This window comes from Melopsittacus undulatus, chromosome 2 (assembly GCF_012275295.1).
Source record: "Melopsittacus undulatus isolate bMelUnd1 chromosome 2, bMelUnd1.mat.Z, whole genome shotgun sequence".
Classification (NCBI taxonomy): Eukaryota; Metazoa; Chordata; class Aves; order Psittaciformes; family Psittaculidae; genus Melopsittacus; species Melopsittacus undulatus.
In genome coordinates this window covers 119539954-119564338 of record NC_047528.1, presented here as the reverse complement: position 1 = coordinate 119564338, position 24385 = coordinate 119539954, and the positions used below count along the sequence as shown (strand labels likewise).

The 24385-nt window shown below is 42.8% G+C and overlaps 1 protein-coding gene across 1 annotated transcript; it reads right to left on the bottom strand.

The window, feature by feature from the left end:
• Window positions 1-337: 337 nt before the first annotated feature.
• LOC101874515 (cellular inhibitor of PP2A) lies at window positions 338-20316 on the bottom strand. Its single transcript, XM_034060184.1, has 20 exons — window positions 20119-20316; window positions 18643-18790; window positions 17970-18082; window positions 16807-16901; window positions 16096-16192; window positions 15114-15236; window positions 14818-14963; window positions 14039-14114; window positions 12759-12986; window positions 12125-12281; window positions 11318-11459; window positions 10454-10553; window positions 9110-9228; window positions 6602-6794; window positions 5677-5751; window positions 5483-5593; window positions 4551-4747; window positions 2864-2946; window positions 2208-2347; window positions 338-1173 (listed from the first exon to the last, which is right to left on the bottom strand). Exons 1-20 carry the CDS (start codon window positions 20218-20220, stop codon window positions 1003-1005), a joined length of 2616 nt encoding a protein of 871 aa, XP_033916075.1. The 5' UTR covers window positions 20221-20316; the 3' UTR covers window positions 338-1002.
• Between the last annotated feature and the right edge of the window lie 4069 nt (window positions 20317-24385).

The following is a 24385-nucleotide window of genomic DNA, read 5'->3' as shown; positions in this document are numbered from 1 at the left end:
CATGGTTTCCCATGATCAGGGATGATCAGGGGACTGAAGCACCTCCCATATGAAGACAGGCTTAGAAAGTTGGGGCTGTTCAGCCTGGAGAAGGCTGCATGGAAAAGTAATAGCAACCTTCAAGTAGCTGAAGGGGGCCTACAAGGATGCTGGTGAGGGACTCCTCATTAGGGACTGTAGTGATATGACAAGGGGTAATGGGGTGAAACTTAAACAGGGAAGTTTAGATTGGATCTAAGGAAGAAATTCTTTACTGTAAGGGTGGTGAGGCACTGGAATGGGCTGCCAAGGGAAGTTGTGAAGGCTCCATCCCTGGCAGTGTTCAAGGCCAGGCTGGAGAGAGCCTTGGGTGCCATGCTTTAGTGTGAGGTGTTCCTGGCCATGGCAGGAGGGTTGGAACGAGATGATCTTAAGGACCTTTCCAACCCGAATTATTCTGTGATTCTATATTTACTGCACGAAGCACTTGCAGCAATACACTGATAAACACAGCTTTCAACATAACATGTTCTAATTGAAAACAATCTATTTTAGTTTTATGTTTCTATCTTAAGCATCAGAAAGCAAAGCTGCACAAATAATGATATTCAGAAGAGTTGAAATAAACAAGGCTATGGAAGTGCTTCACCTCTGAGGCATGCTCCTTGCCAGGAAGCCAATACAAGAATATACAGGTAAAAAAGTTGGCAGTGACTCCTATTTTGCTTTCATTTCCCTATATATATTTAAGAAAGGTTAGTCACCAGCAAAAGGTGCCTGCGGCTCCCGATACGGGTGATCACAGTTCTATGAAGACCATCGCAAGAGCTCTTTGCTACACAACAGCTCAGGTTTCTTTGATCACAGCTTCCACACTTACTGCTTTTTCTTCTCAATTGATACTAAAGCTATTTTTAGTTTGGCTCTTTTTGTCAAGTCAGACCGTGTGCTCTCCTCAGGTTTAAACATCTTCACGTATACTCACACCTATGTATAAAGTACTAGAGTCTTAGAAACAAAGCCCTATAAACTGAGGTTCACTGTTTCTACACTTAACTTGCCACTGCTCAGACTGTGAATCATTGCAATCATGGCGGAATGTTTGCTCAGTTCCTCCTTCTGCAGTTTCACAAGTGCTTCCTTTTCTTCCAAGCGTCCTTCCAACTGGGATTTCTGAACTTCCAGAGAAGATGCCTGCGGGAACAAACACAACGTTATCCTTTGCTCCGCCACCCGCTGCTAAGCACACGCAATGCGGTGAGAGCCGAGCGCCTGCTGGTGGTCAGTTTGAGCAAGGCAATTATAAAGTAGTTTTAAACTTACAAGCTCCTTCTGGAAATCTCTCAGCTCTATGTTTGGTGCATGTGAAGGATTACAGAGACCGACACACAACGATACCACGGGAAACCACCAATTCCCATATCATTGTCCCATTTCAGCACCGCAAGTGTTCACGGTGAAGCCATCCACGTCATCTCAAGCCCCACACCAGCAAATATTTACCCAGAACAAGGAAATATTTGCTCCATGCTGGATAAGACTGCTGCAGAGATCAGCCTTTGCTGCCAGGGAACGGAAATATGGCAAATGTGTTTGCCAGACCGCATGCTTTGCATTCGCCAATCGGTTTGCATGAAAATGAATCTCTGCCTTGTGAGTTTAAAGGCAAGGGCATAGAGGCTGCAGTGAAGTTTGAGGGATTTCGTGTTGCTTGTTTTAAATGCTCTTTTGTTAACTTGGTAAAGCCAAACCAGTCTCTGTTTTGAAAAAGGACACGTTTTTTCTTAGAGTCAAAATTAGGTATTACAATTTCAAAGACCAAAAAACATCAGATGCGTTTTGGTGTGTACGTATGTAGCACATGTACCTTAATGCAGAAAGTCAGCTAATCCACATTTTACAGGAGTCAAAACCACTTACGAGGAATGCAGTACCTTCTGTTAACACTGTTCTACAGGTTTGTTTTGGGTTTCTTTCCTTGCCTCCAAACATATCCTGCAGCCACACACCGTGCCTCCTACGGCCTCCTCAGAACCTGACCCTGCCTTCTTTGCTCTGAAATTCAAGCTCATCTATTCAAAAGGTATAAAATTAAAGCTGAGAGAATTTCTTCCTGTCCCCTACATAGGCTGCTCTTTCTTCAGCTACTTTACCACCAAAATACAGGTTTACCAACTCAGACATCTAGAATTCTGGTCTCTAGAACGCAGGTGCAAGTAATGCCTTACCTTGATACTCAGTTCTTTCCTTGCTTGCTCCGTTTTACTTAATTCCTTTCTAAGAATATCTATAGTTTGCTCCGTATCTTTTTGTTCTTTCTGCTGTGCTTTCAGTTTGTCTTCCAGAACTTTTATTTCCTGTTGCAAAGCTGAAGAAAAGGAACACGTTAAAAGATGGGCTGCCCAACCTAGACAAGACGCTGCATTGCCTGGGGAACATGGGTCTGGGGGGGGGGGGGTTGTTTCTCCTATTTAGATGCAACGTAGCTGCTAATCATTGTATTACTGGGTAGCGCCACCTCCTGCTAAGCTGCAGTAACTGCGTCCGGTCATATTTGCAAAGAGTTAAATCAAGCTCTTGGAGAATTTGCAGTCCCTACAGAAAATAGTTTCAATGGACATGCTGTAAAGAGATCCCGAAGGGGAATATGACACTGTGCAGGCATTCAGTGAATCCCATGCAGCCTAGGAAATCAAGCTTATGTGTCCTTTCTCAAAAAGAAAAATCTGTATTCATGTCATTCAACTGTTAAATTACCTATCCCTGGCCTAAGGTTTACAGGTTACTTAGTAAGATATAGCTGCTTACCCAGAGCCCATAACAACAGCATCCAGTTAATCTCATTAGTTCTCTAGGCTCAGGGACATTTAGGTAAGTGACTTACTTGCTATTTTGCCATCTCTCTCCCGTAGCTGTTGCTGTAATTCTTTCCTCTGATCTTCGGTTTCCCTCAACTGGGCACCAATCCTAAAATTGCAGAGAAAGGAATTGTAACGGTTAAAAGGAGATCTGCTGCCATTTCTGCATCCTCAGAACCCAGAATGATTTTTGTATCGTTTCCAATTCCTGTCAGGAGCTTCGAATCAAACCTGTGAATCTGCAGTGTGAGCACAGACAGATTTTATTCCCTCTCCCCCCATAAAACAGTCATTTCCTTTCTCTGATCAGGCAGACACAGTAAAACCACTGAAAAAGTTACTGTCTGGAGCTTAAATGCCAGAAACTGTTGCTTTTGATCACAGCCACAAAGCACCCAAAATACAATGACAGAACTGAAACTGTCATTCAAACCAAGACAAAATACACTGCACCACTGGTGATGAAGGATGCTGGGTTTTCACCCCTCGGTATGCTCCTGAGTCAACAACACCATTAATGATGCCCGTTTCATGCAAGCACATCTATGAATAAAGATTTTCCAATACCATATTCCAGATTGTCACACAACACTAGGCAACCCCAACGATTTCATAAGATATCCCCAAATCCATACATAGAGCTGCTTCAGTCTTCATTAGATAGGATAACACTTGGTTTCCACAATAATTTAATACGCACTTGGGATCTTGTTTTTGTTTTTTTTAAATGGACATACTTGGAGGAATTAAAATACCCTAACCCAACAAGCCAAGCTTCAGTGGATCTCTTACCTATTGTTGATTGTTAAGGATCAGGAAGCAAATTTCCTCCAGCAGAAAACTCTTAGGAATAGAAAATCATATCAATGCCCTTAGAACTTGGACTAACACAAACTGCTATAAACTGAGTATTTGCAGTCACCTTTTAAAGGACTTTTTGAGTCAGTTTGCAATATACCTTCAAAATTGTCAAATATAATGGCTGCTCCCATTGCTAAGCAAGAAACCTGCTCACAATTCCAGCAGCTTCTTTGCCTTGCTGACACCTAGTGACGAGACAGGCTCATGTGAGTTGCAAAGCCAAAGCTCCTCTGAGCCTTTATTCTGCCAAAGCACACTCGCTTTTCAGAAATAGTTTTTTCATCTTTAGATACTTTGTGTGTCTCACATGTCCTTTTTCAGCTTAAGAGCCTGAAGAAATTATGCTGATAAATGATTTGGGACACAAGGTGCCTCTTTCTACCTCACTTTTACCCACTTCAATCAAATGTGCTACAGAAGTGATCAAAGATGCAAGCTTCTACCTTATGCAGACATACTGTTATTTGCTGCTTCTCCAGACTACTTATAGCATGTCATCAAGACAGCATGTAAGAGCAAAGAAAGACATCAACAGTATGGTGTAATACTAACAGAAACTAAGCATCCCTAATTTTGTTTCTTGGAGAACAATGCTCCCATTTATACAAGGGTCACGCTATTTCCTGAACTGGATCTTAAACTTCACTTCTCATTTCATTTAACATACATAGTAACTTCTAGAATGACTGAAGTTAATCTCATTCATAAGTATATAGAAGAAAAAATAATGGATTTTTCACCAAGTAACATACAGTAATGTGTAATTTTGCCCTTTTAATGTGCTTAGCCCAGTAAAGGGCTTCCTCACCCTTTGAATACAAAGTATTTGCTTGGAGCTCTTAAACTCCTTACCTCTGAAGATGCTCAGCAGAGGATTTTTTCAGTATTTCATATTCTTCTGCAACTGTTTGTAACTTCCTGTTGTGTTGGAAGAGCTGTTCTATATCAGCCTGGGCTCTTTCAGACTCGGTCCGCTGAGCTTGCAGCAAATCATCCAGTTCTTCATTCTTTCGCTCTGCATCCTTCAACATTGCAGCAAGAGCTCTCGCCTTCCAGTGGAAAGACACCCCCCAACAAAAAAACCCCACAGTTACAAACTGTTCTGTTTCACAAGTCACTCTGTAATAGGCATATTTGAGACCGTAAATCTAACGCTAAAAGGCATCAGCAACATTAATTATTTCTCTCACCTAGTATTATTGACAAACTAACTTGCTCACTGATTTCCTTTGGCTTCCTTTATAGACAGTGCAAGGAGAAAGGGAAGAAAGTAAAAGATGAGAGGTTTTAGCTACGTATTGAGCAATCTGCAGCCCAGTGTTTATTATAACCTTTAAACAATAGAAATTATTCCAAGTTTTCAATATACATATTCCATGGAATCAAGCTTTATTTGAAAGTTCATCTTGGACAAGTGATTAAAAGGCACAAACAGGAAACAGCTCTTCATGTATCAGCAAATTCCACATAGAATTCTAGTACACGGCTATACTAATTTTCAAGATTACTATTAAATTAACACTAATGCTTAGTGAATGACAACCAGGAGAGTAGGTTAGTTTTGCTGCCTTCCCATAAAGAAATGGACATTAAAGAAACCTGTTCCAAAGAAAAATCCAGAGGAAAACGGGATGTTCATAATAAAAATGAAGACTGCCTTAACTTCCCAGCACAGCTACACTGAGCACTGCAGAGTTTCCACCCACACGATCACAATTAAAGCTACCCAGACAATTCTTACTCAGTCCCACCTGAGCCCCAGAAGGAAGCTCCTTGCTGCTTACCTCGGACTCAGCCTGGGCTCTTTGACATCGGTACTGAGTCATCAGCCTCTCGGTCTGAGCCTGAGCTACTGCCTTTGCTTCCAAAAGCTCTTGCAGCCTGGTTTCTTTAGACTGGACACAGGAAGAACATGATTCATTAGCGTTTTCTGAACGTACAGACAGCGATGTATGCACACACATTAGGCTGTACTCACTGCTAATGCCGACAGCTTCTGCTCATAGACATCCATTATGTCAGATACCCTCATATCGGTGAGGGACTCCTTCATCTGTGGAAATACATACAGATTATCAGAAAAGGCTGAGGGAAGTCGCTCTGAGAACAGAACAGAACTAAGCAAGTTTACCCACTTACTACAGGAAATTGACCATACATGACAGAAGTCCTAGCTGTTTATTTAAATATATGCCCAAAGTCAAGTGAAAATGCGACTTGGTGATTTCAGGGTATTTTTCCTTAGGCAGTGCTACTACAACACCAGTTTTGAGCAGCCGCTCAGGCTTCTGCATAACCAAATGCGAGCTACCCCAGGTGTTCATACAATGAACACCTAACTGAAAAGGTACTATCTTCGCACTACTTGGAACCAGAATGTAAGCTTTCTTCTGAAGTAGTAATAGTGCCTTTCCAAGAAGGCCACAAAAAATTTAGCTGGAAACATTAAATAGTCAGCTACAGGAAAGAAGGAAAGTGTTTGCATGCATGTTCAGGCACACAAGAGATGCACCATACTCTTTCTAAAGCAGCATATCATCTCCTTTTCATCACAGGCTATTTCTTAGGAAGTGGGAAGAAGAGGCTCTGGTATGCACTGCAGCAAGTCTTGGCAGCTGCAACCGCATCTAACACCTGCCTCCACATCTGACAGCTAAGAAGTGCATGGGTACAGCCTACTGGAGAAGGAGATCTCAGTAAGGAGCCCCTACTACTTCTGATGTAGCACAAAGAATCATAACTGAATTTTGCTCAGTAGCTCAGTAAAAGGAGCACGTTCCAAACAGGCAGGAATCTAAACTGGACTCACCTGATACATGCGCTACAGCCTAACACTTAGATTTCAGCCCTGTTCCCCAGTAAAGTGTCAAGTATTTCAAAAGGGGTATATCAATTCTACTGACCTCCAGTCCAGAATGAAGTTTCTGTATTAATTCCTGAATATTTGAAGTTGTGGATTCGTCACCTGAAAGACGGGATGAGGAACACCTCACTGAAGTAACGTTGGGCACAGCTGAAAGCACTTGGATTCTTTTTGATGCGTGCTCCGCTTCTTGTTTCCTGTAAGCATTATTTGCTGCAATGCTTTCACCAAGCCTGTATAAACACAAAGACCATTAATGAAACAAGCTGCTACAAATATTGCAAGGACTGAAGATGAGAACCTTTTCGTAACCTGCCTTCTCTCTCATTGAAAACAGGTTACACAACAGTCACATTTGCATTATCACACATTCAGATGTGGTATTAGACATGTGTGCAAACTGTTTCTACAGAAAGCAGAGAAACATGAAAGCCTGTCATGGATAACCTTTAGAAACAAACTCAGTACCTTGTCAGAAAGGACATGGTGTTTAGCTCTTCTTGAGCAGAAGAGATCACCTGTCTCCTATTAGCCTAAGAAACAGGTTATTTCACATATCACTATTCAACTTAACTAGGCCACCGTAAGTAGGAAGATTAAGAAGGGTAAGAACTTTCATTAGGCACAAAAATAAGATGAAATCATGAACAGGCAGAGTGCTACCAATAAGTCTTCATTTTTCCTTGTCTCTGATGCTATTTTACAATATGATACTGAGTACAGCACATTTCATTCTGGAAGTTTTAGCCAAAATGTAAACATTTAGATGAAAAGAGTGCCATCAATTAAAATCTGTACAAGGAAGAGAACACAAAAGCTTAGACAGAAGTAATTACATTAAGTGTATTCCAGTGTATGCACATAACTTGTGGTTGGTATTTTAGAGGCAGCTACTCATGACATGTTCCAAATCAGAGATAAGTCAAAAGAGCTGATTCTTGAAGCACCAATCAAAAATCTTTTCCTACGGATAAATTCCTTACTAAGTCATCCCAGCCACTTCACTGAAGTGCTGTCTCAATTGCTTCCTAAGTGAACAAAGCCTGTTTTTAGCTTGCATTTATAGACATGTTATTTGGCTATTCCATTGTATGACTCCAGGCATATTGGATTGTACAGACCCTTCATTCTTCCAGCCAGACTATTTGTTACTGGCCCTTATAAAAGTGTTTCCTGTATCCACAAAACCATGTGGTCATAGAACAGTTGAGGCTGAAAGGGACCTCTACAGATCATCTGGTTCAGCTCTCCTGCTCTAAGCAGGTGGCCCAGGACTATGTCCTGTAGTTTTGACTATATCAAAGGATGAGGCTCTACAACTTCTCCGGACAACCTTTCCCAGTGTTTGACTTCCCTTCCAGTAAAAGTTGTTGGGATTTTTCTGGTTTTGTTGTGTCCTCCCCCCTGCCCTTCTAAAGAAATGTAAAAGTTGTTTTCCCTTGTACCTCCTGTCCTGCCAATGGACACCACTGAAAACACTCTGGCTCCATCTTCTTTGTTCCTTTCCATCACACATTTATACACACCGATAAGATACTCCCCAGGTCTTCTCAAAACCAATCTCAGCACTCTCAGTCTCACCTTGAATAACAGATGCTCATCCCTCCAACATCTAATGGCCATTCACTAGACTCACTCCAGTATGACTGTATCTCTCAAATACTGGGGAGCTCAGATCTGGACACACCACTCTGGATGTGATCCCACTGGGGCTGAGCAGAGGAGGCTTTTCTAAGTTCCTGTAATGCCGCTCTCTTTACAAGCTTTCTCAGAAGCAACCAAAAAACCACAATGAGGTAAATCACCACGATCTGCTCAGGTCACCGTCTTCCTCCAATATAAGTAGTAATACAGTCATGATTCCAAGATAATTTAGTTATATTACAAACCTTTCACTCAAAAAAGCAGGTGAAATGCCAAAAAGAAATCCGATCTGGAAGTCCTTGCAAGCAATCCCTACTTTATTTTTTTAAAAAGCAGTACTAACAAAAAGAGAAGAAGTTTCAGATTGGTTTTTGAGGTTGCAAAGACCATGATACCATTCAAGGTATTTTTTCCTATTTTATTACATCTACAGGGACTCCATCAAACACAGTTTCTCAGTATTTTTTCCCCCTATTTAGACCCCTTAAATATTACCTGACCTGCTACCTGCACGTGTCTTGTCTTATTCTGTTATTTCTTGGAAGTAAACGAAGCTTTAGGAACTGAAGAGTGATATGTCTGTCAACGTTCAGCAGAGAGAGCAATCTGACAGTCAGAAGGTTAGATGCACTCCAAGTAGATAGTTCCAAGCACAGACTACAGGCAAATGAACTCTGAGGGGCAGAAGTCAGACAACACTACTCTCTCTAGGACCCATGTTAATTGAACACCATCTGCATTTGAACTATTTCTTTCCTCTGCCCTCCGAGATCCCTATGGTTTCTTAACTACAAATAAAGTAATATGCCAAGAATATGGATGTATTCATATGCCAAGAAATATGAATATCACTAAACCCATAAAAATGTCAAATCCTACCAGTCCATCACAAAAAGAAACTTACACTATGGCAGGGAAATCTGGTAAGGGTGCAGCCTCAAACAATATTCCAAGTCCCACCTGGACTTGCTCTCTGTGGTCTGATGTTAAAGCCAACGTCAAAGGTGTAATCAAGCGTGGATCCTAAAAAAGAAACCGCTGTGGTCAAAACAAGATATAACAGTCAACAACAAAAAATCCCAAAACCACCCAGACATCACAGTATCATGGCCTATTGCAGCATCTGTAGAGAATGAGGCTAAACACATATACATACACACACACAGAGCTTCCACAACTAGTTCCAGTTCAGTTCCTGTTCTGTTCTTCATTTGCTATAGCATGGTAATATATAGTATACAGACAGAGGTCTGAGCTATGAAGCCAAACAGAGACCACATCAATCACAGTGACTGTAGACATTCCACTCTGTATAAATTCCATTCTATAAGCAATCACTCTGGTTCTGAGCCTGACCTTACACCCATACACACAAACAGTCCCTGGCTTGCTCCAGACCCAGGTGCACTATCAGCAGTTCTTCTTCTTCTTTAAATATCCACACAGCAGGAACAGGACAGCTTGCAGGTCCCACAGCCCATAAGCACAGAAAACTTAAGCTACCTTCTTAAAGTTTGCTCTTCCAAGTTTCTGAGCCTGAACTTATGGAAGAGAAGTGATTTTAAAAACAGCTTACACTTCAGAGTATTTAGGAACAAGTTTTCCCATTAAAGCCAATGCAACAGGTAAAGAGACATAATCCCTTCAAGTTTTCAAGTGCTTGATTTCCATCACAAACCTTAAGTTTTATAAGGATTTCCTGAGAACTGAAACTCTCATTGTTAACCATCAAATTACATCATTTCTACTGTTGAAAGGAAACCCTCCAAACCAGCATGAACTGCTTGACTGCCTGGATTACTTTTCCATCCACCAAGTAGATATTGTTAAAATACCATCAGACAAACAGTTACCAGGAACTCTTTTGATCAGGCAAAGTCACAAATTAGATGTGTATATTTAATAATAACCAACGTCACAAATAATTATATGGTTGTGACAGCTTTTCTCCTCCTTTGCTACCTTGAAACTGCAGTCCTAATGCAGTCTCAGAAGGATAATTCTTAGCAGGCAGCTGAAGTGTGATTAAATGTGCATTACTGAAATAAGTAATGGCAGTAAAAAGCCAACAGCTCCTATTTTAGAAGAATTAACAACAAAACAAGCTTGAAGCAATGTGCCCAGGGGACTGTATTGGTCTTGAAGTTTAGCACTTCAGAGAGAAGCATACAGAACCAGAACTACTGCACTGCACTGACACCTCTCTTCACAGATACATTCCATGTGACACTTTAAAACTGCCAAATACCTGCAGAATTCTGTAGAAGCTGACTTCCATACCAGGTACGTCCTGTTTTAGTCTGCTCATAAGATCAAGTGTTCTCAAAATAATATCAGCAGCAAGTTTGCTTTTAAAGATACAAATGGAAAAGCAAAGGCAAAGAAGGAAGGAGAGAGATTTGTCAAATCAGCACTGATACATTTAGTCCATTCTAAACTAAATAAATACCTTCACAAAGAAATTAAGTATGTCTATCAAGGCAACAATGCCATCATCAAAATGACCCTTTGACCTGCTGCTGAGCTTCTCCAGCATGCCAAGGCCAGCAACAGTGAAGACCAAAAAGACACTTTAGAGTTGAAACTGAGAAGGGTTTAATCATAGGTCCAATTATATTTCTCTGATTTTTGGCCATAGAACTTCTGGTTCTATTGACATTCAGGTTAACGACACTGAGCTGGAAGAACGTCTATTCCACTGGCACTAAAATTATTCCTTCCCATACTGATGGGAATTGTGGTTGCATAAAAACAAAATGAAATACTAGGTGCACTAAGCAATTCTGGTAAGCTTCATCTTAGATAAGCTTGAACTACTGCATGAGGCTTAAGGTCTTCTTCCAAACTACTGCATGAGGCTTAAGGTCTTCTTCCACATAAGTGGATCCCCAGCTCATGCCAAAAACAGTATCTGAATGTTTAAATTAGGTATTAATTATTGAACTGACCAGAAACATTAATTTCTATTGCCACAAAAATACTAAATTTGATTTTACAACAGTACTGATTTACATGCATTTAAATTGTATTCTCAACTACAATATACTTTCCATTGAAACAATGTCACAAAGAGTCTTACTAGGTTAGATTTTATATAAACTTGTGTGCTCACCACATTTTAGAGTCTCCTGCTTTTGTCCCAAAACCAGGATCGATCCCACTATAGGTAAACTGGTGCTCTATTAGAGACGTGCATTGGCTGGCAGTCAGTACCTTCGAGGCATGCCTTTTCAGCAAGTCATCTCTACAAAGCAGTAGACTGAGTTAAGAACAAATTTCACACTTATGCCTAGGTGTTGGTGCAAAAGGTGATATTTCCTAATAAAAGAGGACACAAAAGCTGGTGTATCAAAGCACAAGAGCCTCCAAAAACATTTTATAACCCAAATACATAAACCACTTAAGTCATGTTTAACTGACAGACCAAGTAAGCTTCACTTATCAATCAAAAACACTCACTTGGACACAAACAGCTAAGGAAACAACAGTAAAACGAGTGGCATAAAGATGAGCAAAAGCAGTCAACAATCAATCCCCAATACAAGAACAGGTTATCTAGGAGTGAACTAGCAAAGAGACTTCTTCACAGAACTCAGCTTAGATGCAGTCACGTTCTCCTCACTATGTGACACCATGGACACTGAGGACTCCAAGAGGAGTGCAAAATTGTGTCATTTCACATTATTTTTCCTTATTTCATTGATCTAAATTTCATCCTGCACCAGTATATTACAAAATAATTTCTTAGCAATTAAAAAGCTATTTAAGGTCTCTCAAGATGACAGTCCTAAGTAAAATTAGGGCAGTTATTGCCATTAAAAGATATTAAAGTCACCCAAGATAGACATTTTGTCTACTGTCTTAGAGCAGATTATGGTCAGGAATAACTTAACAGCCTATAGGCACACAAAAAGGATATTCGTCAGGACATCAATAGCCTTGGCCATTCTTTCACACTTCTTCACTAATAGCTCATCCACAATCTGCTCTGGCATCTGAAGATGATCCAGAAGAACAGGCAGCAGAAGATCCACAAAATGCTCGGCTGAGGCACTGTTCCCACTGTTAATAACATCCTGCAATAAAGACATTTTATGGCAATTTTTAACACTACCCAGCAAGGAAGCCAAGCCTACTCTGCCCTCTCCTCCCTCAGGTGCCTTCTTGCTTTCCCAGCCTCTTGCTAGTTCAGGTTTAAGACTGCAGATCAGTAATGTACTTGAGGAGGGAGTTCAATGAGAAACAGCAGAAACTTCCACACTGCTTCAAGCCTTAGTAAGCAACTGTTTGATAGCTTTGCTAGCATCTGCCTCATGACTTCACAAACTACCGCATCTTTCACTTAATTTTCAACACTGGCATATTTCCCTAAACTACAGCATGTCTTTAAAAGAAAAGTTGTTTTACCAAGTATGGAATTCTAGAACAGGAAGAACCTTATTTAGGATATTTTTACATGCTATTTTTCAAGTAAAATGCTAACAGTTGCTTAAAAATCAATTAAAAATATAGCTGCTCACAAGCTCTTTAAGCTCAATTATCAGTCTTGGTACCTCGAAAATCTCTTTGAATAGCTGCAATGCTAGAACAGAAGAGTCTTCAGAGCCTTCCAATGGTTGGTTTGACAAGTGCACCAATGCAACAGATGGTTCAAAAGTCTTGGAGCGAGTCACAAGTCTGGTATTTCCAGAGACTGGCAAGCCAGATGGTTCCAGTATTGCCTGCCGCAGGACATGACGCAGTTCTAGCACAGAACAGAAGGCAAGCAGGAGCTCTAAGATCTGTGTGAAGTGAATGAGAGTTTAAACGCTTTGAAATCAAGTACTTACACAGGGATTGTAACTCCCATAGCACAGGTCTAGAAAGATACACAAATTCTATGCAACTCCTTTTAGCACTTTAAAAGTTATCCAAAGAACGGACATCTTGCCTTAAAGCCAAGGCAGCAACAGAACACAGTCCATTAGACTGGTGAAGGCTTGTGACAGCATTCAGTGTATTGCTTTCCCTTCTTCTGTAAAAAGCATGACTGCTGGTATCCAGTAAGCAGTAGAAATGCATACACACTCAGAATGAAGAAAACTGGGGAAGGGAAAATACTCTAAGACATGAACAGATGCACACGTGCATACTTGGGGAGGAAGAGGAAAGCATCCTGCAAGGCTCCTTGTCAGCGTCTTGCTAAATCAACAACAAAATCACACATATAGAAACCCTAGCATTTATTATTTATTGTGATGTGAAACACATTCCTAGGAAAAACTTCAGAGTTGTTTCACAGATGTATTTAGCCCAAATATTTTCACAATGTTTAATATTTTAGTCTTTAGCAACCGATAGCCAATATTTCATTTATGCAAAGTGATAGTGAGTCAAACTTGAATACAACAGTTAACTGCTTAACCAAATGTGGCATCAATTTGTTCAACTAATATGAGAGAATGTATGAGTAAGTCTTGGAAGTGAGCATCACTGTTCCCTGATCAGAGTCCTAGTAGTATTAATTCAAGCTTTAGCAGGTGAACTAAGGTACACACTGCACTTGTGGTCAATCCCAACATTTCCTAACAGCCAAAGCACAAAAGGTGTTCATGTTGCCTTTTTGCCTTTAGGTCTGCTAACTGAAAGCAGACACAATCTGGCTACAAATCCAACCTGACAGCCTTGAGAATAACTATAGAAATCTGGTGTATACTATAGGTCATTTAGGAATCCCAAAGTCAATATATTTCATTATCAATCCTTGTACACAAGGAGCCTACTTATGTAGGCAGAAGTAGAACTGGATTTGGAGTCGCACCCTCTTAGCCTTAAATTGGAAAAGCATAAATACCTTAGATGATGAATTGGGATCCCTTCCATGAAGAAGATCTAATACTTGACCAAGGCAGGAGGTAAAGTGCTCGTACCTACAGCATGCACAAAGGAGGAAAGAAGAATTAAAGGGAGCTTTGTTACCCCCAGACATTTGTACCAAGTGACGAATGCAAGTGCCCTGCTCCTCTCCCCACTCCTGAACACTTCAGCTACAGTGACAGTTTTGATAATGTAACTTCTACTTCAAATAAACATAGCCTTAAGAATATTCTAAGAAAGAAAATTCCTTAAAATAAGCCAAGATTTTCCAGATATTTTTACTATCAGATTTAGATCAAAATTCAGTCACTGAAATCTGCTAGCTCTATTTGCAAAACTAGTCAAGCTCTCTACAGCTTTAACACCCTCCAGTAAAATTCTTACAGCTTCAACCATACTATTCAACTTTGAGACAATATAGACCTGCAACTGGCAAAATAGCTCCTCACCAAGTTGTTTGACCACCAACACTGTCCAGACAAAGAATTACTGAACACACTATTAAATACTCCTTAAGGGATAATAAAAAACCCCACACATGCATGTGAAAAACCCCTATTGACACATGCATGCGAAACCAGTAACACAAGAAGCCTTCAGTTTCATATACAACCATTATTATCAACCAGTAACATTCAAAAAGCTTCTAGGGACTTTTTTTCCAGGGTTTGGTTCAAAATACAAATAGCACAGAGCAAAGAAACTGAACAAGAGCTCAGGAGAAATACCTTGTACTTTAAGGAAGTGAAGCCATACCTGCTAAGGTAATCAGCAACTTTGGGGTTCTTCAGAAGATCCATGAATAGGTCGACAGAGTATTTTCTTGTTAGGGTACCATCTCCATTTACAACTATATTGAATATTAACTGAAATGTCTGATGGATATTTCGAGCATGGAAGAGCTGAAAGGAAGAAGAAAGTTATCTGCAGGTATGTACTTACTTGGCCTAGGTTTTTAATAAAACTAGCTGGAATTAGAAGCTTATTTGGCCAGTGTGAGCATTACCTTTATCTACAAATTAAGCATATAACAGATTCAAAGCATTACTTACTTTTTCTCCTACTTCTTCATTTAAAGTAAGGCTTGACAACAGGGAAAGTGCAAACACAACCACAGTCAAACTACTATGGGCTAGGAAGCCTATTAAGGTGCGATAGAAATTCTTCACGTTATTCTAAAGCAAGAAGGAGAAACACAGGCATTACAAACTTCATTCTGTTCTATAAAAATACCAAACTCACAGACTGCACATACTTAAAAATAAGCCATACAAATAATGAACAATACAAAAACCATATGAGAACCATAACAGTTCTCTAGGAAATGCATGTTAGTGTTATACTGCATAATACTGGTGTTGATGTCAATGACTAAATTATCTTTTGAACTTTTATAATGAAAATAAGCAAACAAACAAAACAAGCAAACAAAAACCAAGTCCAAGCAAAACAACAAAACCATCCAAGGAAGAAATTCCATCATTATTTTAATTTAATTTTACTGAAATTAAGCAGTTGTACTGAAATCTCTGATAGCAAATCACCACTGCAAACTGAGCCCTGTCCCTTCTCTGCTCAGAGAACAGTGCTCATTATCTCTGCTTACCAAGATCAGTGGTGTTTTAATGTCTTTTAACAGGCAAATCCCTTTCTTGGCCAAAATTACCAACCCAGCTTATGGAAAAATAAAATCCAAGCACAGACTTTCTATGTTAACAACATTTATTTCTTCTAAGGAAGAATGCTTGAATTTTAAATTCAACTTTCATTCACAGAGAACAGCTGCAGACACCGAACGCACAACACAGACCAATGCTGTAACACAGCAATGGGGAGAGAGAAAAAACACCCAGTTTCCTGAGCTACTGGTTATTCCCTCAAACATGTGAGACACAAACACCAGCACTGCAGAACAAGCAGGCCAGGGTTATTACTGCCACAAAAATGGGTGCCTAAGAAACACAAAGGTAATTCCCAGAGTCAAGTCTGCTGCACTCAAGCCAGACGATCACGCCACAAAAGCAAAACTCTCACCAAAGATCTGATCCGAGTTTGAACAGACAAGTTGTGACGACAGAGATTTGCCAGGAGGCCCAAACACGGCATCGTTAACTCATCTTCAGTGTGTTGGCTTCAAAGTCCAGGAGTTTAAAAAAGAAAATATGCATTTATTAAAGCATACAGAATTTAATTACATTAAGTTGGAGCAGGAGGGGCAGAGGGTATGGAGGATGTTTGGGTTTCTGTTTGGTTTTTTAATTAGATACTGTCCCATCAAGCAAAGCAAAATTCTAACTGCAGTCACCACAGTGTGAGCAGTTTTTAATGGAGTACCTCTGAAAAAAACCCCAAACCCCAGTACCAGAGATCAATGCTATCAAAGATAATGTATTGCATGTGCTTAATAGTCATTAGACCTTTTATGAATCCATGTGCACAACATTTGTATTGATCTAACAAGTTCACTCCTAATGACAGGCATGAATTTTCTTTTGGCTTTTCTCTTTGTCAGCTCCCTGCTCCTAAAGGCATCGGATGGGCTACAAGGCAAATGAATATCCAGCCACCCAAAGCTCCACAATCACTGCAGCTGGCAATCTGTAACAGCATGGGTTTCAAAGAATTCAGAACAAACATGCCACAGCTTCTCCTGGAGCCCAGCTTAGTGCAATATGCTACTGGCCTTCGGAGAGTTTGGAAACGTAGCTACTTCCCAGAAGAAAAGACAACCAAGTACACACTTACACATGCTGCACTAGAAATGAAATCAGTTCATCGATGTTGGCACCAGCGGAAAAGACAGGAACATTGTAGGTTAGCTTCTGCAGCAACTGAATACTCTGAGGAAAAAAAAAGATACTCGCATATGTCTTTTCTATAGCATATCACTGAAGAATGCTACAAGTTACAAAGCTGAAACTGAAAGAACAAAGAACAAGACACCACCACTAAATTGATTTTCAGACTCTCTAAAGTTAACCTAACACTTACATAAACTGCTGCGAGCACAATGATAATGTCCTACCACACTGATCCACTCAGTAAAAGCCCAAACAGATTAATATGATTTTATTTTGACAGAGAAGTTACCTTGAGTCCATTCAGTTCTCCCCATTGCCTCATTAGCAAGTTCTCCATTCTGTCAGTGAGAAAGGGGCTTTTCCCTATTGGAAGATCTACAAGTGCCACCAAAATCCAACAAGTACCTTGCAACCTCTAACAGAAAGTATGTTTACAGGAAAACAGGTTTGCTGTAGACTGCAAACAGATCCAGTGGTAGTAAAGTCCTCCCTTCAGCATTCTTTCGGCCCATAACTGTGTTCATATGAAGTTAATGGAGAATCATAGATTGACTTGGGTTGGAAGGGACCTTAAAGTTCATCCAGTTCTAACCCCCTGCCACAGGCAGGGACACCCTCAACTAGATCTGTCTGCTCAAAGCCCCATCCAACCTGGCCTTGAACAGCTTCTTTGATGCCTTCACAATGACATGACAAAGACGATCAGTGTCCATGCTTCTGTTACAAACATTAGGAGAAATAACTAAATACCTCAACTGAAAGTAACCTCCCAAGCCCTCAAGCAGTGATTTCTTGAAATAATTCAAAATATGGGATAGCTTTTCTTTAGTTGGTTGCTCTTTGTGGTTTGTTTGTTGGGTTTTGGTTTTCTTTAAATTTAAGTAGGTGAGAAACACAAGCAGGATTAAAGACTGAATACAAGGAAATCTATGCAGTCTTATAATCCTGTTATACTAGCCACATACAACAAATAAAACACACAGCTAAGATTAACTCTCCCTCAACACATTATTTCAGACAGCACTTTGGAAGAGTTATTACATGCATACAGCATAATGCACACTACATAATTATAGTCAATTATTATTAAGCATTAGTTCTTGTTACCTGTAATAAGACAGGGTCGCTAAGGTTAGTGGAACTTCGATGAACCACTCGTGCCAGCACGCTGGTCAGATTGTAGGTGTCTTGAAGAGTTTCTCTGGTCTCATTGTCTACAGCTGGAATTTCAGAATTATTAAAACCAACACAAATCACCTATCTAACAACAAAAGCAACTGGTGCATTGGCTACCAGTCTAAGCAGAAACAAGCAAGAGGCAGCAGAACCTATTTTGTAATTGGGAAACTTGATGCATACAGGCCCAGGCCATTGGAGAGCCCAAACTGCAGCCCAGCAAACACTCCAATGAGAGAGGGAAACTAAAGTGACAGTTGTTGATGTAATACGACAGCTGTTGATGTAATTTGGCTTCTCCCCATCTCTGCATCCCCCTGGGCAGGTTTTGTCACTTCATTAAAAAAACCAAAAGGGAGTATTTAAGCATCATTGTTGTTGTTTCAGTGCTGACTTCAAATCTGCTTCTCATGGCCATATAGCATCTTATCTGGCCTTGTACACACATTCATGGGGCTCAGGCAATCACTCCACTACAATGAAAACCACTTCATCTTTCACACCTTAGACTCTGTCCAGGTTCACCACCAACACCACAGAATCAGCACCCATCTCGTCTTTCCTTTCCCACATCAAAGATTAAAAGTTTAGATGCAAACCTTACCTAGCTGTGACAGCAACGTAACCACAGACAAGGTTAGAGATGGGCTGACATGAGCATCCTCAAGGAGTTCTACTAGGCAACTGAGACATTCACTTGGCAGAATCTGATCTGAAGCAAGCAATCGTGTAAGCTTCAGTCCAGAGATAACCTGGAAAGCAAAGGAGAAAACCAACCTTCATTACTCAACTGCAGCAAAGTATTTAACACAGAAGCCAAAACACACAGCTGTATTAAACACACTTTGCCCTATTTACCAGGCTCAGAATGTAAATGTACTCTAACAGAACATTTGCACTCACATTTGTGGGGGGGGAAGGAGGGAAGAAGCCTGAAAAAAAACCAACCCTGTTTCATTGCTGTGGATGTGCTCTCTGTACTTTTGGAAAACAGCAAGTTTTCATTGTGATCATTCATAACACACTGGGGCTTCTTTGGTTTGCTTGCTTACACCATTCACAGTAACAGCATCCTTTCTAATCCCACAGCTGTAGCAGAGCAACACCTGTATTCCTGCTCACATTGAACAGAACTAATACCAGGTTATTCTTCCTACATGTGCTTTATCATCGACAGAACACAGGGATTATTTATTGTGAAAGAACAACCAAACAGACTGCAGACGTTTTGTACGCAGCCCTCAGCTCAGCCCAGCAGCCTGGAACCCAAAGGTGCTGCTCTGCAGGAAGGATCAGCAGCAACAGGCAGTGCTGCTTTGGGACCACTCTGTGCTTGAGATGAAAAAATGGGAGTTCAAGGAAGTCTATAGAAGATGCTGAAAATTATATACCTGCACATCAGTACAGGCAGGAAGCAATTACCCTTTCCTATCAGAGCAGCATAATATTGTTGTTGCATATCCCATGGATTTATCTCTTAAATGGATACAAAAAAGAAATCTAGGCTGAACACTCACTCGTTCATTAGTGCTTTAGCAATTAGAAAACCAATCTGTATTTGACACAGGTCCCTTGCAGATCAAGCAGCTCAGTGTGCCTGTCTCTCACCATACCGAGCGTGCCTACCGCAAGGCTGCATGCAAGGCTCTGCCTGGAGATCTGGCAGACGGACAGGCCTCCCCTGAGCAACAAACACTTCTAATTACACGTTCCATTAAACCAGCAAACCCCAGATACAAGGGGTGAAAATGAATGATCCTCGAGGGTCAGAAACAGGGGATGGAGGAGGAGACAAGTCACTCCTAAGGCAGGTTACACACTCAGCTGATGCACATGCAAGCACACTGACACAAACAAACCCACCCCACAACGGTGTAAAGAGCACAGCACTGGTCCACAAACACTGCTCAACACTGAAACGTCTCCTCTGTCCGACGGCCTCCCCCAGCCGGTGACGGCGAGACGGAGACAGCCGAGGCCGGGCCCCGAGCACAGACCCGCAGCCCCCATACCCCAGGCGGCAGCACGGCCACCGCCATGTTCCCGGCCGCACCAGCACCCCCCGCTCCGCTCCCCTCACCTCCAGGCTGCGCTGCAGCAGCGCCGCGTTGGCAGCCGTCGGGGCAGCCCGATACTGCCTGGCTGCCCGGAGCAGGGACTTCATGCAGCCGGAGGCATCCATGGCGCCGCAGCCCCGCTCCAAGCAGCGCTAACGGAGAACACAACTCGGATCTCCCGCTGCCGCCGCCATCTTGATGGCACCGCCCACGGAACGGGAGGGGCCCCGGTCCCGCGGGGCAGGACGGGAGGGGACCGCGGCCGCCATCTTGCTTCGGGGGGCGGAGCCGCACGGGGCACGTGGGCGGGGCTTGAGGAGGGTGGGAGGATCCTCACGGGTCCGGTACCGGTAACCAAACCGATGGGCTCGGACCGACGGGCGTGTAAAATGTCGGTGCTGCTGCAATCCAGCCCCGTTCGTCTGCGTTAGAAGCACTTCAGACTGGTTGATGGCGTTGGTTAACTCTCGGTCAGTTGCTGAGGTGAGTGCTTTGAGAGGGCACCTGCAGCACCGGAGCTGGGGGAGATCAGCATCCGGGAGCCTCACCTCGGAGCGACAAGAGCCGCTGATGGAGCCTCAAGTCCTCACAGGACTTGACAAGGAGCTCAGCTCAGCTCACCCGAGGAGCTGACTCAATGGGGGCAGAGCCAGGAGAAGGACTCGCCTGGAGCGCAGGAGGAGGAAGGACCGCGTGTTTGTGGGCAGAGATGTAGATGTGATTGATTTGCAAATTGACAGAGGTACTCTAAGACAGAGCCTTGGATAACCCTTAGTTTGAATATATTAGCACTTCTTTTTTTTCCAAGGTGGAATATATTGTCATCATTGAATTAAACCACAAGCAGTCTGCCAGTGATAAGTGTAGTTAATAGCTTTAAACAGTAGCTGTAATTTACTTGATTTTGTAAAGTTTGCAAATAAACTCAAACCTACAATCAGCTGTCACTTTGTAACTCTCATAGTTGTTTTCAACATAGGGTAAACACAATAAAAGTTTATAAATGTTCCCAATTGTCAAAGTAGATGTTCCATCCCCATTAATGCAAGTTGTTTCTCTTTATCACATAGCTTCTTAGGCTTCAGCTCCACCCTCACACAAATGCTTATATATGGAAATGTACGTACATCTTTAGTCAAGGATGAATTGCAAGGTTGGGGTTTTTTTTTTAACCAAATATTGGTTGTAATCATATTTGTCAGTATCTAGTCAGCCTCCCATTTAAAGCTGTCCTGATTCTGCTTTGGTGCTACCCATGAAATAAATGTTTCATAACTAACCTGTCAGGGTGATTCGATGGAGCCACATGGCTGTAAATGAGAAACTAATCATGAATAGCTCAATTTAAAAAAAAAAGAAAACTACAAATAATCCAAATGCACAATGAACTTGGCAGCACCAACTCCAGCCTCTCAAAAATCCTAAGGGATGGCTGTGCTATTAACTACAAAACACCAGTGAGCCCTTCTTTGTTCAATCTGCCATTGCTTGTAATAGAATTAGGATGTGCATTTTTCATGCTTAATGCTCCCAGGTTATTATGCATTCTCCAAATACTTACCTGTTGACATATTTTCTCTTAAGAATGATGCTGTTTGGCCTTTTCCTATTTCATCAAAACAGATCCTCAAGTGGTTAAAACCTGTTATGCTCAGCAGGCCACGCGATCTTTTAACTTCCTTAAGCACACCACACTTGCTGTATGATGGAGAGGTTTCGAGCAGCAGTGAGACCCAATAAATAACTCATTGTTTCAAGTTCTTTGCAGAACTAAAAATAAATAACCCTAAAAAGCTGACGATTTTTGTCACCTTTGCTTTATTACCTACAATGAATGGCAACTCCAGAGCTGGGGAACTGTAATTAAACACAAAAGTTATACTTCAGGAAAACAAAAAGAGCTTCTGTTTGCTTGAATTGACTTCTTTTGTAGGAAACAACTGACCTGCTCTTTTATTTCTTTTTCACCCTACAAAGCGCGATTCCTGGAATTGCTGGGAAGAGTAAATACAACAACTAACAAAACTTCAGCTTTCATAACGTAACAGACACTTGGCTGCTCCTCCACTTTGCTAAAATCACAAATCACCTCAAAGAGTAAGAACAAAAGAGGAAAAGATGGTGAGGGAATGGAGAGAATCAAGACATGAGCTGCAAAGTAATCAAACCACTTAAATGAGAAGTAATGAGACTGCTTTAGAAAAGTGACATTGCTAATCCCATCTTCCATTTTTGACTTTATGCTTTTATATTCAGATTACTAACAACAGGGGGTCACGCTGGGTAGGCCACCAACAGGCAGAAAGCTGCTGGGGCACAGGACTGAGGGGGGGAAATGGCCCTCCCCTTCTTACAGGGTGGCCTGGGGCTCCAAGAGAGCTCCATTTCCCTCGGGTGCGGAGACGTTGGCTCTCACCCTCCTTACAGGGTTGCCACGCTCTCCGGGCAGCCAAAGGAGCAACACGGCCAAAGGCCAAAACCAACAGTAGCAAAGACCTGAGCCCTGCTTACAGGGAGGTCGCCCAGCACACAACATTCCTCACGGCACCCCAAAGGTGCCATCATGCTCTTACGTGACCTCGCCCTGTGCCCACAGGGATTCCCTTTGCCCTTCTCGTGCCCCCTCTTCTGCTCCACACCGCTCCACGCCGTTCCACATGACGCCTCTTCTCTCTTCTCTTGACACGCCGCCTCTTCTCTCTTGACACGCAGCCTCTTCTCTCTTCTCTTGACACGCCGCCTCTTCTCTCTTCTCTGACAGCTTCTGCCAAGGAAGGAAAATGTCATTAGCTCTGGGAAGGGCCAACTCTTCTCCCTGAAGGAAACGTGGATCCATAGCCCTGGAGGGAGCTCCTCAAGGCACCACCAGCCCACCCACACACCCACCCGCCCGCACACCCTCCCTCAATTTCAGCCTGGCTCACCGCACAGATGCGCCGCAGAGTTCTGGCCGGGGCTAGAGCCGGGCTCGCAGGCGGGCACCCTGGGCAAATCCGCTGGGCATGCAAAGCAACGGCCACAGAGGCTGCGCACCCCTGCTCACAGGGGGCCCGAGCCGTGGCCTGCACTGTAAAGCGCCCAGGACTCATGGCCGGGCCCTGACTTACAGGGTGGCCCTGGTCCTTAAGGCATTCGGAGGCTCCTTCTCTCCGACTGAGGGGCACCTTCACCCTCACCCCACTAGCGGGGCGGTCACACCACACAGGCTGCCAGCTGAGGGAGCACAAAGGCTCCCAGACCCAGGACCTGCTTACAGGCTGGTCCACACCCAGGGAGCCGCAGAGCTCGGCCTTCCCCCTGCACCAACAGGAACGAGACTCCACAGCCAGGTACCGGAGCTTCAGAGCTAAAGGCCGGGGGACTGGCGGATACAGCCCCGAGCCTCTCAAAGACTAGGGCCAGACATTCCCAAATAAGCTCCAGGGAGCCCAGGGCTCCGACCTGCGTCCGAGTTACGGGGCGGGCCTCCTGGCTGCACCACACCATCAACATTACCATTATCATTATCATTATCATTATCATTATCATCATCATCATCATCATCATTATCATTGTCATTATCATTATGATTATCATCATCATCATCATTATCATTGTCATTATCATTATCATCATCATCATCATCATCACGTAGTCCTTCAGGAGCCCAGCGCACAACCTTGACCCCAACCAGGGGGAGGTCAGCCCAGCCAAAGGTGGGCCTGCAACCTGTGGCACTGTATTTCCTCAACCTGCACCCTCTAAAGGGCGAGGGAGGGCTCGTTCCTGTGGGCTGGCTAAGAACAGCCTCCCATGCCCTGCTTAAAGCAGGCTGGGGCTGCTCCAGGGAACAAAGGGCTCCACAGATTGGGACTGTGCGTGGAAGCTGGAGACCTTCAACACGCCAAGGGGAAAATACTGCGACACACCCTGACAACAGGGGGTCACGCTGGCAGGTCACCAGCAGGACAGGCAGCCATGCAGGCAGAGACCCAGGTCCTGACTACAGGCAGGTCGCATTGCCTGCACCACAACTAAGTGGCTTGGCACCGTCCTTGGAAAGAAGGGGCGAGTCCAGACCGTCCCTCCGCTCATGGACTTAGAGGGGACTCCCCTGTTACTGCACAGATCCCTGCTGTCCCTCCAGGGAGGTTTAAGCTAAGCTGCAGCAATTAAAACAGGGGCCTAAAGGATAAGCTCACTCACTCCCTCACCACTCACAAACATTGATTGACAAGGACAAGACACACAAAACAGAACGTCCCAAAAAGGGAGACGGTCTCTGTGCAGCCAATGTCTGGGGTTTACCCC